This window comes from Leptidea sinapis, chromosome 22 (genome assembly GCF_905404315.1).
Source record: "Leptidea sinapis chromosome 22, ilLepSina1.1, whole genome shotgun sequence".
Taxonomy (NCBI): Eukaryota; Metazoa; Arthropoda; class Insecta; order Lepidoptera; family Pieridae; genus Leptidea; species Leptidea sinapis.
The window spans coordinates 5,448,710-5,463,304 of record NC_066286.1 but is presented as its reverse complement, the minus strand read 5'-3'; the positions used below and the strand labels follow the sequence as shown (position 1 = coordinate 5,463,304).

General features: G+C 39.0%; 1 protein-coding gene across 2 annotated transcripts in view; it reads left to right on the top strand.

Annotated features, from left to right (window-relative positions):
• The window catches only part of LOC126971057 (structural maintenance of chromosomes protein 2), a 34,088-nt gene extending 19,764 nt beyond the window's left edge, over nucleotides 1-14,324 (top strand). The window contains exons 12-23 of one of the 2 annotated variants that reach the window (XM_050817203.1): nucleotides 1,102-1,248; nucleotides 2,228-2,449; nucleotides 3,837-3,979; nucleotides 5,387-5,486; nucleotides 5,822-5,934; nucleotides 7,021-7,249; nucleotides 8,137-8,331; nucleotides 8,944-9,150; nucleotides 9,582-9,791; nucleotides 12,226-12,435; nucleotides 14,033-14,170; nucleotides 14,219-14,324. In XM_050817203.1, the coding sequence (XP_050673160.1) occupies nucleotides 1,102-1,248; nucleotides 2,228-2,449; nucleotides 3,837-3,979; nucleotides 5,387-5,486; nucleotides 5,822-5,934; nucleotides 7,021-7,249; nucleotides 8,137-8,331; nucleotides 8,944-9,150; nucleotides 9,582-9,791; nucleotides 12,226-12,435; nucleotides 14,033-14,146 (1,890 nt within the window). In that variant the 3' untranslated portion in view covers nucleotides 14,147-14,170; nucleotides 14,219-14,324. Of the gene's footprint in view, nucleotides 1-1,101; nucleotides 1,249-2,227; nucleotides 2,450-3,836; nucleotides 3,980-5,386; nucleotides 5,487-5,821; nucleotides 5,935-7,020; nucleotides 7,250-8,136; nucleotides 8,332-8,943; nucleotides 9,151-9,581; nucleotides 9,792-12,225; nucleotides 12,436-14,032 lie in introns of both variants that reach the window. The other variant, XM_050817202.1, reaches the window with a different exon arrangement.
• The last annotated feature ends 271 nt before the right edge of the window (nucleotides 14,325-14,595 follow it).

The window sequence follows — 14,595 nt, the reverse complement described above, 5'->3', positions numbered from 1 at the left end:
TATAAATGTTTGCACCTACCGGGAATTGAACGATGACATTTTTTTTCAATAATTTTTGAAAATATTCATCTCCTTTTCGGTTAACATTCCCATTACGGTAGCTAACTTAATATAGGCATAAACATTTGGAAGCTTAAACTACAAATTATAAGAACTGATCTCTTGAATCTATTACGACTTATCTGCATTTGTCTTCTCTAGAAGACTATATCATAGTCTATCATAGACATAATATAACTCAAGTAGAAGTGACATATTTACTACCCGAGATCTTTAAAAAGGGAATTTCTTGTAAGAGTGCGTCTCATAACAAATTTCAATAGGCCCAAAACAAGTTATAGTTCAATGGTGACATTTCACAAGAATCTTTAAATTTGCTAAATTATCTTGTTGTTACCCTTAAAATACTTATCATTGTGAAGCTTTGGTTTCATTTTGAAATCTTCTTAGCCAGCTCACTTCCAAATTATACTCTCTGTATTTGGTGTACATATCTTGATTTGATTCTTAAAATACCTATGTTCCATATGTATATATATATACCATATGTTTTCCAATACAATTTAAACAATTTTCTTAATTCCCTATGGATTGCCATCATCAAAACAAGCTCCAAAAAAGGGTGCGCCTCGGGACGCCTAACAGAAGTGATAACTTAAACTAATCTTAGTTGAACTATTTAATATTGAAATCGTTTCAGTTGAGAAAAGCTTTTTACTTAAAATTTATGTCTATTAATGTGATCATGTAAGGAGAGGCTATTTATTAATAAAATCTTTTAGTGTACATAAAATATATTTTATTCTTAGTTAAAATTCTTGAATAATATGTACATTATTAGTATCATTATTTAATTCTATTAAAGTAACATTTGGATAGAGTGAGAGAGGAGGAGCCTGCCTACTGCAGCCGTATGCGTGAGGCAATAGGAAGCGTTTTACCCTCCCATTAGAAGTTATCATCTCAATAACAATAAATTTATAATTGGAGTTCTGAGGTTAGAAACTTATACAAATAAGTAAGAAAGGCATATTCTCCTTTTATATGTTAATTGAAATTTACAGATGCTATATGTTATACTCCGTATTATTTGACCGTTAGCTATACAACGTGGTAGTGGACACGGAGATAACCAGCAAGCTGCTGCTTCAGCGCGGCAAACTTCAGAGTCGCACCACCATCATCCCGCTCAACAAGATCAGCTCGCGGCCCATCGACCAACAGACGCTCAGAGCAGCGCAGGAGATCGTAAGCATTCTATCCTTCTATCTACCTTAGGGGCGTGACACAGAAAAGATGTAAGACCAGGAAGCGTCGCAGACAGGTCTTAGACGGGTCGCGGTTAAAGTATCTGAAAGGGACAGGGCGCGCATAGGACGCGAAGACAAGCCATTTTCCTTGTCTTCGCGTCTATCTAGACTGCGTTTCATTGATCATTTAAGAGTTTCGGAGTCATTAAGTCATTAAGTCTTTCGGAGAACCCCAGGTGGTCTAGAGGATATTGTCTTGAGAAATCAATTCATCAATAAAGGGTTGCCATACTAAAATAATATAATAATTAAATAGTAATTCAATAAAAGTTAGTAATATAAGTACAATAAAATAGTAAAAAAAATATTATAACAAGTGAATACTAATTATGTGATTGAGGGAGAGCTAATTCTGCTGATGTCAAGAATATCTCTGAAAATAAAACAAAACTTATGACAGTTACAGTTTGTATTATTTATTTTTTAAATTGCACTAGTGACATGTAAAAAAAAATCCTGGACTTTTTGATGAGTATTAAGGAACGTTTAAAGTTTACTACAAAAGACTTGTATATATTGCAGGCTCCTTATTCGAGGGGGGATATTCTTGCACTTTTGGAGTTACCTGCGCTTATTAATTTTTCTCATTATTATTACTCAATACAATAGAGCAGTGTGTTCCAATAAGTTAAATTATAAATATTTATCGGACTGACCCCCTTCGCCAGAATTATTCGAGCTGTAATGGGGTCGCGATATAAATAAGATTGAAAAACATTGCAATAGAGAATAGTACTTTATGAAACTGTTTTATAATCAGTCGTATTAATACATGCGTGTGTTTAAGAACCGACTTTGAGACAAGACTTATAATAGATACGGAACGCGAGAGGTCGTGGATTCGAATCCCGCATTGTTCATCAAATTTTGTTTGTGAAACTCACATATGTTGGTATTTGATCGTTAAGTCTGCGTAGGGTGGCGGCGCGGATAAGGTGCAGCTAGCCTTAGAGCTGGTGCGGTTCCCGCAGAGTGTGCGACCAGCGCTGCAGTGGGTGTTCGGCAACACTCTGGTGTGCACCGACCTGGAAGTTGCCAAGCGCGTCACGTTCCACCCCCGCGTACGTTGCCGCTGCGTCACACTCGACGGTGACGTACTCGACCCGGCCGGTACGCTCTCGGGAGGCGCCCGTGCGAAGGTAATATAACTAATATAAGTAAAGAAGGTAATATAAATAATATGCCTACCCCGACGGTAACAAGACGTGAGTGTATGTATGTGTAGGATGTAAATAGTACGTAATTAGAGGCGTGACTGCCTAAGTAAATATTGAAATTTAGTTTAAATTGTAACGTGAAGTGAGTTTTGACATAATTGATATAGTAATTACAATATGACGACGAAGTATAATCCGGCTAAGTTTGAAAGCGAACAGTTGCTTATAACGTAGTGGATTTCGGCTGTCTCCGTTATTAAGAAGATTATAATTGTGTGTATCGATGAGGTGATGACCACAGTTAGATATGCCACTAATGTTTTTATTTTGTAAAATCAGTGTAAACAGGCTAAGAGATGGCGCTGCGTTATTCTTACGCTCGTAGCGTACCGTCGCTAGATGGCGCGCATTATGTTTAGACAACGGGTGAGGACGTATTTATCATCACAGGTATAAGTAACAGGTATTAAAATATGACCGGTTGTCACTATGACAATATGTCAAAAATTAAACAGAACTATCTATCTGGCATGTATGCAAATGATCGTGATGAAGTTGGAGCGTACATAATAAAATAGATGGCACCACTTTCAATGCAAATATTTCTCATGTGCCAATGTAGGAAAGCTGCACCCACCTGGTACGCGGCTAGAACGGTCCTTGGAGAAGGATTTACTACTCTGTTGTCGTTACTTTCCTGTTGTAGTATCTTGTATAGCATTGCTGTCTTATTATTAGAGTGTAATTATCAATATGAAACGACAATCTCTGGTCCGTTACTTAACATCGAGTCCGTGTGTGGTACAGAGCGAGCTAATTCTGCAGTAAACGACCCCGAATTGAATTCCCTTATTCGTAACTTCCGATATGCGCTAACCCTAGAACGATATACATTTTATGTCCCAGTGTCGTACTCGAAAGGTTATTTCTAACTAGTTTGTGATATTATTTTTAACCGAACAAGGTTCGCAACCATCTCATGACCCCAACCCATAGAAGACACAGAGTCAGTTTATTATTATAGCCAAATAAATGGGAATCTAATTGTCCAATTGGACGTAGTTCCTGAAAAACGTCCCAAGCCGCAAACATCACATTTTAAGGCATTCGTGTTTAAAGTTTCATAAATATTGGTGTATTCCATACATGTGTGTTGGGCTATTTAGTCATGATGTTATTTAAAGAGTGACTGTAGGAATGGCATTTTTGTCAGTCCGTTAATATGAATCATGTGTTGTGGAATCATGTTTGTTTCTGGAATTACGTCCAATGCATAGTGGACGAATCCGTACGGAGCATGTGGTAAGGTTCGGGTTCAGAGTATATTTATTCAATAAAATCACAAGGATGATATTGGTCGGTATTGCAGGGTGGGTCGGTTCTACTGCAGCTGTCCCAGCTGAAGCAGCTGGAGCAGGAATTGCAGCAGTTGGACCGTGAGCTGGCGCAGAGCTCTGCGCAGCTGGCCACGGTACAGCAGGCGCATGAGCAATACACCGCGCTGAAGCACAAGTGAGTAGCCCTAACATTTCTAAATTCAAGTAATTATATTTTTTTATATAATAGCTAATAAAGTGCTCGCATAATGCCTTTATTTATTTACGGTATGTGTGGATTGATGCATCTACGGTATTCAATAACTCTCGCGTTTTTACTTATTAATTTTAATTTTTTTACAGCAGGCCTTTCAGCTGATGGTTATAGATGCCCTACCCATTACAATGCAGTGCCGCTCAGGATTCTTGAAAAACCCAAAAAATCTGAGCGGAACTACAATTGCGGTCGTTAACTTGAGGAATGAGATGTTAAGTCTTATTTGCCCTGTAATTTCACAAGCTAGCACGGCGGCCTTCAGACCAAAACATACTAATGTTTACACATTACTTCTTCACGGCAGAAATAGGTGCCGTTGTGGTACCCATAATCTAGCCGGCCCACTATACCACGGTAACGGTTTTCGTTCCATCACACATAATAATATGCAAAATATTATATTGCAATTTAAATGATTTGTAAATTGAAAATAAGAACTTGTAATAGGATTGGAATACCTTACCATAACGGAATAAAAGAGCAACCTTAGAGTTTCTTGGTCGTTCTTTTTCAAAAAAAAAGTTCTGCCTTCCGAATGAACTGTATGAAAGAATGGTAGGTGAGTTAGATCACTACCTACCGTAGATGAGCCGACACTCAACCGACTCTACACTGCAAGGCTGTCAATGGTGTTAAAGCTCACCGAAACCTTATAAGAAAACAATACATTCATCATGAGCTATGACGATTCTCCGCAGGACATCAACGCTGAACATATAGAACAAAAAAGTCGAAAATCGATCACATACAAATACAGTGAACACAGTGGATCGATCAACATGCTTAGTGTCCCGATACGCGAGAAATCAATTTGACACGAGGGATCCAAAGGAGACGTTGACTCATTATGAATTTCCGCTAAATAAGGCCTAATTCAATAATTTATTTTAAATAATTATGCTTCCCTGTAGCTTCGCTTGTACCTTGGAAGAGAGAGGCAGTTAATTTTATAATCTCGTATTTTTTTTTATGAAAATAAGGGACGAGACGAGCAGGACGTTAAGCTGATGGTAATTGATGCGCCCTGCCCATTACAATGCAGTGCCGCTCAGGATTATTGAAAACCCAAAAATTCTGAGCGGCACTACAACTGCCTTTGAGACATAAGTTGTCAAGCCTCATTTGCCCAGTAATTTCACTAGCTATGGCGCCCTTCAGACAAACTTAACACATTACTGCTTCACGGAAGAAATAGGCGCCGTTGTGGTGCCCATTACCTAGCCGGCATCCGGTGTAATGGAGCCTCCCACTGGTATCCGTATGTAGCAATAGCCATGTTGCAAATTGCCGACGCTTGGAATATTAACATTATGTTTGTCATTATAGATTTGAGATGAGTTCGCATGCGTTAACCGTGGCCCGCGAACGCGTAGCTGGCACCGCGCATGCGCAACTGCACCAGGAGATACAGGCGCTGCGGGAACAGGTAAGGACCAGGTGACCATTTGCTTACTTGGTAATTAGCTACAATAATTGGACGTGGTTCCTGAAAAACGTTCCAAGCCACAAATATCACATTTTGAGGAACTCGTATTTAAAGTTGAATAAATATTAGAGTTATCCATACATGTGGGTTGTCATGATATCATTTAAAGAGTGACAGTAGGGCTGCCATTTTTTGTCAGTCCGTTAATATGAATCACGTGACCAGTTTTGTGCTCTTAACTCAATAACTTAGATATGATTGTGGTTTGGAACGTTTTTCTGGAATTGCGTCCAATTGTTAATGATATAACTAACACGTGTATTTTTGTTATAAAGGTGTCGCAGCTTACGGCCGCTGTGGAGGAAGACAAGAGGAAGCAGGAGGAGACGTCGGCGCGCGCTAGAGACCTCGAGGCGAAGGTGAAGGACATCAAGGGACACAGAGAGAGGTTTGTTGTGGCATACGATGAGCTTGTGATGCGCAATACAATATTTATTAACTAGTCACCATTGTGTCCACTGAGTATCATATAAGTACAAACTTAAAATTATGCATATAAGTTTTAGTTGAGTATTAATTTCTCCTTACGTCAGTTTACTAGTTAACGTAACTTTTATTTTATTTAAAATTATATATATAGCGTGACGTCACCAAATGGCTCAACGGAAGACCAGCGTTGGTTTTCACACCAGCAAACATGCTGAGTTGGGACCATTTTTGTAACATATTGGTAGTATTATTTCAGATTTTGTTTGTTTATTGTTTGTCTTCTTTATAAGCTTTATTTTAAGTTATTTGTATATTTATGTTTATTGTATGTAGGGGAGAGCAGGTAGGATTCGTACACTTTTTACTCTTAGGTTTGTAAAATGTTATATTATAGCTAATTGAAAATATTTTTAATACTGCTATATTACTAGCATATCTGGATATAATAATACATAGTTGTATGTTAATACGAAGTATTATAACCAAGTTGTGGTGCTTTTTCCAAAAAATGGAAATTGTACGTTCCAACGAAACTCGTAGTCATACTGCCACTACGCTCCCGCGGTTAGACTATACGCATAAACGGGAGAGTCATGCACATAAATACAAACGCATCAGTGTGTTGGATAGTAATAATATGACCACTGTACGAATGCTCCCTCTGTACGAATCCTATCTGCTCTCCCCTATATAAGTATTAAATGGATAAAAAAATATAGTGATATAGGATGTTTTTAATAATTAATAATAATATTAAAAAGTATTTTTTTGCATGCTAAATTTAAATTAGCCGAATGTAATAAATTTAGGCACTACAATAAATTTAATGATATTTGTATTCGACGCAATAAATAATTGTCGATTCATTTCATTTCAATCAATCTTGACGGGCACTTGTTGCGTTTTATATTACGTGATTGTATGCTGTTGTATTATTTGAAGAAGTTTGCAAAATAAAAAAAATTGCGGTAATCAGTCGAGACGTTCTCATATTCTATCAATAAATAAAACTGATGATCTAATGAGGGTTATATTTTTTATTTAGAGAATTCAAAAAGGCTGAATCAGAACTGAAAAATGCGAAAGCTGAGGCGGAGCACCACAAAAAGGAATGGGAACTGAAGGAGCAAGACTTCGAGACGTTGAGGCTTGAGGTGCAGGAGCTGGAGAGCGGAGTGGAGACGACCAGCCGTCAGCTGCGTGAGCTGACGGACGCCAGCGGGGAACTGCGGATAGCACTGCGGGCAGCCAGCGAGCAGCATGACCGGGCGAAGGTGGACTAGCTTGATTATTATTATGTTAATATATATAAATGACGTGTCACGTTGTTTGTCCACGATGGACTCCTAAACTAATGAACGGATTTTAATGGGGATTACTTCATTGAGTGCAGTTTAGTCCCACTTGAGAGATAGGATAGTTTTTATTTCGTTTTGAGACCCATAATTCTTTTTAATTCCAATATTTGTTTTGTATGGACATATTTTCTATGAGAGAATTTATTGACGCACGGTTTGACAGTTCTGCTATGAAACAATTTCATTATAGTTAACAACAGGGAGCAATGACGTTCTATACATAATATAGAATGTCATTCACAGGGAGCATATTTTACAAAATAATTCTTAGTGTTATTGACAAATTCATAAAAAACAGTATATTATTTATTATGCATAGAACAAAGTCTGTCCGGTCAGCTAATCTTAATATATATAAATTATGTGTCACGTTGTTTGTCCATGATGGACTCCTAAACTAATGAACGGATTTTAATGGGGATTACTTCATTGAGTGTAGTTTAGTCCCACTTGAAAGATAGGATAGCTTTTTATTTCGATTTGGGACCCATAATTATTTTTATTTCCAATATATGTTTTGTATGGACATATTTTCTGTGAAAGAATAATTTAGTGATGCACAGTTTGACAGTTCCACTGTGAATCAATTTCATTATAACAACAGGGAGCATTTTTTACGAAATAATTCTTGATGTAAGATTTCAATAATATTTCAAAATATTATTTGCAAATTCCTATAAAACAGTATTTTTTTTTATTATCTACAGAACAACGTCTGTCGGGTCAGCTAGTTATAATATATATTATTATGCAAGTCCCGACTTAAAATTGAATTTATAAAGCAATAAAAATATCTTTGACAGGAAGAAATGAAGACACTGCAGAGCAAAATAAAAAAGCAACGTGCGGATATCGCGAACCGCAATACTGATATAGCTCGGCTGCTCGCCAAAAAGGAACAGCTCCTGAAGCAGAACAATGAACACGAGCTGAAGATCAAGGAACTAGAGTACAAAATTAAGGAGCTTAAGACCGAAGCCGTCGAGTGTGAGAAGAGAGTGAGTTTTTATCTGCAGTTATTGTGTTCTTAAATTGGACGTAGTTCCTGAAAAAGTTTCAAGCCACAAACATCACATTTTAAGGGATTCGTGTTTAAAGTTTAATAAAAATTACTGTATTCCATACATGTGGGTAAGGGATAAGTCAGGATGTCATTTAAAGAGTGACAGTAGGGCTACCATTTTTTCTCAGTCCGTTAATATGAATCATGTGACCAGTTTTGTGCTCTTAACTGAATTTCGTCATGATTGTGGATGAACATTTTCCTAGAATTACGTCCAATTGATAGTGCCAATGTTATTTGACAGTGTAAATGATATAATGATACCGGCTAGATTATGGGTACCCTAACGGCGCCTATTTCTGCCGTGAAGCAGTAATGTGTAAACATTACTGTGTTTCGGTCTGAAGGTCGCCGTAGCTAGTGAAATTTCTGGGCAAATGAGACTTAACATCTTATGTCTCAAGGTGACGAGCGAAATTGTAATGCCGCGCAGAATTTTTGGGCTTTTCAAGAATCCTGAGCGGCACTGCATTATAATGAGCAGGGCGTAACAATTACCATCATCTAAACGTATTTTCATAAAAACAACGACTGTTTTGGTGTTTAGATTAAGTCCCTGGAACACGAGCACGGTTGGATCAGCAGCGAGAGGCAGTTCTTTGGAGCTGCAGGCGGCGTTTTCGACTTCGAGGCGCGGCCGCACCAGGTGACGTCACAGCGGCTCGCGCAACTCACCGAGCGACGAGACAGGCTGGCCCGCGGGGTCAACGCTCGCGCGCACACGCTGCTGGGCAGCGAGGAACAGCAGTACCAGGTGCGGCCGAAGACTATATACCACTGGACTGGCGGCTGTCAAAGTACTTTTGTGACTGTTTCATATGCGCCATTTTGGCGCTGTTGGCCATGTAGCGAGAGTCTGCGGTACTAAACATAGAGAAAACTATTTACAAAAAAAAGTACTTTGTTAGGTTCATTCTTTATAAAATACACGGAAAACGACCGAAATTAATTTAAAATCTAAAAATACTTGAAAGTATTGTACGTTCTTCGCAGCCATTTGTATTATACGTCAAAATTAGTTCTCTGAACGCTCGCGAGTGGCGCTTCAATAGGCTCAAAAAATTGCTGTCATACATATGGAACAATCTGTCCAGTGGTATTTATATAGGTGTGAAGACAGCACGGTGCGGGGCTGGGGTCTCAAGCTTTATTTTAACATTGAGTGTAATGTGATGTGTCCGGCAGGACGTGCTGAGGAAGAAAAAGATAGTGGAGGCGGACCGCGCCAAACTGGTGCAGGTGATGGGTGAGTTGGACGAGAAGAAGCGGCGCACGCTGGTGACGGCATGTGAGCAGGTCAACCGCGACTTCGGCTCCATCTTCAGCACACTGCTGCCGGGTGCGGAGGCGGAGCTACGACCACCACCGGGACTGACCGTCCTGGACGGGTTGGAGGTACGCTGACTCTTGATAAGGTAGCTAGAACAGAAGAAGTGACGCACCCATAACAAAACCGGTTGTCATTCTGTGACCACAGGAACACCAGGAAGTTTGGGATTGTTCTTTGCAGTCAGTGTATTTTGAGAGAGAAATTGCTATTTTGTAGTCGGGGAAATATAATTATATTGTCGGGATCTGTATCTCAATTGAGTCCCTTTTTGTTTGACGTCAGTATTTTTCATGTTGGAGGACGTCTAAAGAACGCTTATCAAGGCCTTGAAGCGAGACATTTGTATTCGTTTGAGTCTTTATCGTCTTAAGGCATCTACTATGCAGCCTTTGACTTACCTGCAAATCACGTTAAGATACCAAAACGTTACATAAACCTAAAATATGAGCTGTGAAACTGAAGCGCTTCATTAATAGGCAATTTGTATCCTGATCGGTGGTCGGACGAATACACATCCTCAACTACGCTTAAGCTCCCCTCCATCGCCATTTTATATGGAAGACCATATATACGGGTCACCTTTTGGTATTAGATCACCGCGGCCCACACTCTCTTGTAGCACCAGGGAATTCAATTCACAAGACTGTAAACCTGTTGCCATCCTTAAAAGCAATGCCCATATTGGAACGTAAAACTGAAAACATATTGAAACGTGGCAGATGAGGATTGAACTGGTGGCACTGCGGTAAGAGTCCACATTGAGTACATATTGCCCCACTGACGCCGATTATTTAATTTAAAATTCCGCCAACAACACTTATATAAACATAGCATAAATACATCAATAATAATAACTTCCACATGGGAAGTGATGCCTCATTTATAGGCGAAAAATTACGTGCAACATTCATTTAACTTTTTTTTATGACAATAAGGGACGAGACGAGCTGGTCGTTCAGCTGATGGTTATTGATACACACTGCCCATTACAATGCAGTGCCGCTCAGGATTCTTGGAAAACCAACAAATTCTGAGTGGCACTACAACTGCGCTCGTCACCTTGAGACGTAAGATGTTAAGTGTCATTTGCCCAGTAATTTCACTAGGTACGGCGCTCTTCAGACCGAAAAAAAATTATGCTTACACATCCTGTGCAAGGGAGCCTCTGGTACATTATCTAGTATTTAATTAAGCCACAAACGAAAATAAAAAAAAAGTGTGTGTGTCAGCTCCGACGCACCATTGGAGTTTACTCCTCAAGAACGATTGTCTTTGAACAGGTACTAAACATAATCAAGTCCAATGGAGCCGGTTACAAACAGACATACAGCAGAAGCTAATAAAAGTGTATTAATTAAAAAAATATAAAGATTTTAAAATTTACAACAACTTAACAAACTTACTGTTTAAATCTTGTCCTATTACATGTTTCAATGTTGCCGTATTACTGGATAATTTCAGTGTTCGATTTGGAAATACGAAATAGTTTATGAAAGTGACACTAGATGACGTTTAATCTAGTATTTTTTGTTTTTAATTTGAACTTAGATGGGGTGTCTGTGGTTCAACGCCATCTAAATAAAGTTTAGGAAACTATCGTACATTAGCCACAACACTTCTTATTGCAAAATAAAATAATTTTCAAAAGTAACGCTAGGTGGCCGACAGTAAAATACAATGCTAATTGTTGCCTTATTTGTAAGCTGACAAAGTTTCTTTTTATTTAAATGAGAAAAACGTTACTATCCGATTTAATGAGTAGATTTTACTGTCCATTTTTATCTCATACCGGGCGCCTTATATGAAAATCGATTCTTAAGGAGTAAACTCCAAAAATTATATGTCGTAGATTTATTTGGATTAAGATCGGCGTCACGATGTTAGTATCCGCCATGTTGTTTTAAATCGATCAGTGCGCATGACCGGCGCGGGCGCTAGCTTGAAGACGAATGCTACTTCTGAATGAACGCTCTATTGATGGACAATAATAACTAACTTCAATCAGGTCAATAGACATTGACGTACACAATGACAATTTCAAACACACTTTGACAGATGACGTACGTCATCAGTTCAGCCACAATTCAAAGAATAGAACATAATCATACAGGCCATATTACTTTAAAATTCGAATTCTCCGACATATATATATCTATGAAGTTATATAAATTAATACAAAATATAGATCGAGTTCATTTCATCATTGAGAACTGCCTTAATATATTTTTTTTAATTGGACGTAGTTCCTTAAAAACGTTCCAAGCCACAAACATCACAATGTAAGGAATTCATGTTTAAAGTTTAATAAATATTAGTGTATTCCATACAATATGTGGGTTGGGCTACTAAGTCATGATGTCATTTAAAGAGTGACAGTAGGGCTACCAATTTTTTGTCAGTCCGTTAATATGAATCACGTGGACAGTTTTTTCTTCTTTACTCAATTTAGAAAAAGTAGAAACATCACACAATCTTTAACGTGTCGCGGCGGGTACACAGGTGCGCGTGGGTTTCAACGGCACGTGGAAGGAGTCGCTGGGTGAGCTGTCAGGTGGGCAGCGGTCTCTAGTGGCCCTGTCCCTGGTGCTGTCGATGTTGTTGTTCAAGCCGGCGCCGCTCTATATCCTGGATGAGGTGGACGCCGCGCTTGACCTCTCCCACACGCAGAACATCGGCATCATGCTCAAGGAACACTTCCGTCACTCGCAGGTTATTGTTTTTTTTATGAAATATGAAAATAAGGGACAGACTAGCAGGACGTTCAGCTGATTGTAGTTTATACGCCTTGCCCATTACAACGCAGTGCCGCTCAGGATTCTTGAAACACCCCAAAAATTCTGAGCGGCACTACAATTGCGCTCGTGACCTTGAGACATGAGATGTTAAGTCTCGTTTGCCCAGTAATTTCACTAGCTACGGCGCCCTTCAGACCGAAACCCAGTAATGTTAAATTACTGCTTCACGACAGAAATAGGCGCCGTTGTGGTACCCATAATCTAGCCGGCATCCAGTACAAAGGAGCATCCCACTGGTAAGGTTACAAAGACACTGTAAATACTACGTAATATGAGGCGGGACTGCCTCAGTAAAAATTGTCGTTTAGTTTAGTATGAAACGTGCAGTGAGATTTGAAATAATTGAAATAGTAATGGCGGCGAAGTATAATCCGGCTAAGTTTAAGTAAAACGTAGTAAGCTATCTCCGCTTTTACAAGATTTTATAGCCGCCATCTCTCAATCTATCAATTACTGCACGTTTCATACAATCGCGTTTTTCTCAGAGAGTTTCGCTAGGCTGGCAGGTTACTGTTCATTTATTGTAGTCTTCTCCAGAGTTTGCTAGAGGTAGCGTCGTATCATCCTGAATACACCGTGCCAGATTTTTGCGTGCCTTAAAAACCACACTGTGGAGAAACGCAACACATTAGATGGTGAAAATTATATCTTAGTTTGAGGAGAGTAGGGCGATGATCGAATTTGGCGCCATGGATCAAGTCAAACAGCTCCTCGGATTAATCTAGTATTGTGCTAGTCACTGAACATTGTTTTCGGTAGTAAATTAATTGATTAACGTATTACACTCAATAAAGGATTAAACATTATTTAACTTTAAAAAAACGCGTATACCTTCCTTAAAGGCCGGCATCGTTCCTGTGATTCTTTTGGTGATGCAAGAGAATGTGGCCTGCGGTGATTATTTAGCATCAGGTTACACGTACGCACATTTGTCCTCCTTTTCCATTAAAAAAACGGATCAAAACCGTGTAATAACTGATTTTCTAATGGGATCGTTGGTAAAGAGTTACATTTTATTTAGTTGACCCGACGTATTGTTGCCTTCAAACATGCGTGCAAGTGATGTAATACGAGCAAAAGTATTTAATTTAAAACTAAAAAACAATATATATGATATAATGACGCCGGTGTTGTCTATCTATGTATTCTTTACGTATTCGGTGACTGTCCCTCTCCAGATTCTTATATTCATAATAAGTGATTTTAAATTACCATTTAAAATTTAAATATTTCTAATTATTTTATAAGTATATAGTTTTATTGTATTATTATAACACAAAAATAAATATAAGTTACCAAAATTTATGAACGAGGCCCGCATGGGCTCGAACCCGCGCCTCTATGGTTCGGTCCGAGCGCTCTTACCAACTGAGCCAACCGTTCGAGTGATGCATGCGTCACAAATTTTGGTATGTCTTGTTCGAGTCCCGCATCGTTCATAAATTTGGGTGACAATTTTAACTTGCACAATGAGTCTCAGTAGTGATCAATTTATTTAAATGTGATTGCAGTTCATAATAGTGTCGCTGAAGGACGGCATGTTCAACAACGCGAATGTGCTCTTCCGGACGCGCTTCGTGGACGGCATGTCGGCCGTGCAGCGCACAGTTAATGTGCGGAGATGAGACGTGTGCGTACACTGACATGTGCGTACACTGACATGTGCGCACACTGACATGTGCGTACACTGACATGTGTGTGGACAAGAGACTCGTAACGCACACCAATAAGAACCTTTATGTTTGTGTAAATAGTAATAAGTGTTTTTGTTTCAAATAAATTTGATTTTTTAGATATAAATGCTATGATTGTTTTTTTTTTAAGATAAACTTTTGAAACGGGCAGGAGGCGCACTGTATTGGGAGTCCGCCCATGAACAGGTGTCAAGAGATGCGTTGCCGGCCTCTAAAAGGAATATGCTCTTTTTCTGAAGGTCCCTAAGTGTCGTATTGATTTCCGGGCGTTGTCGAAAGCTGTTCTTGGGAACCTCTTTACGATGATGGAAAGACACTGCCGTAGTATCAGAGCTCGATGAAGTTGTCTCAAGTATAAGTACAGACAGAAAACTGTATGG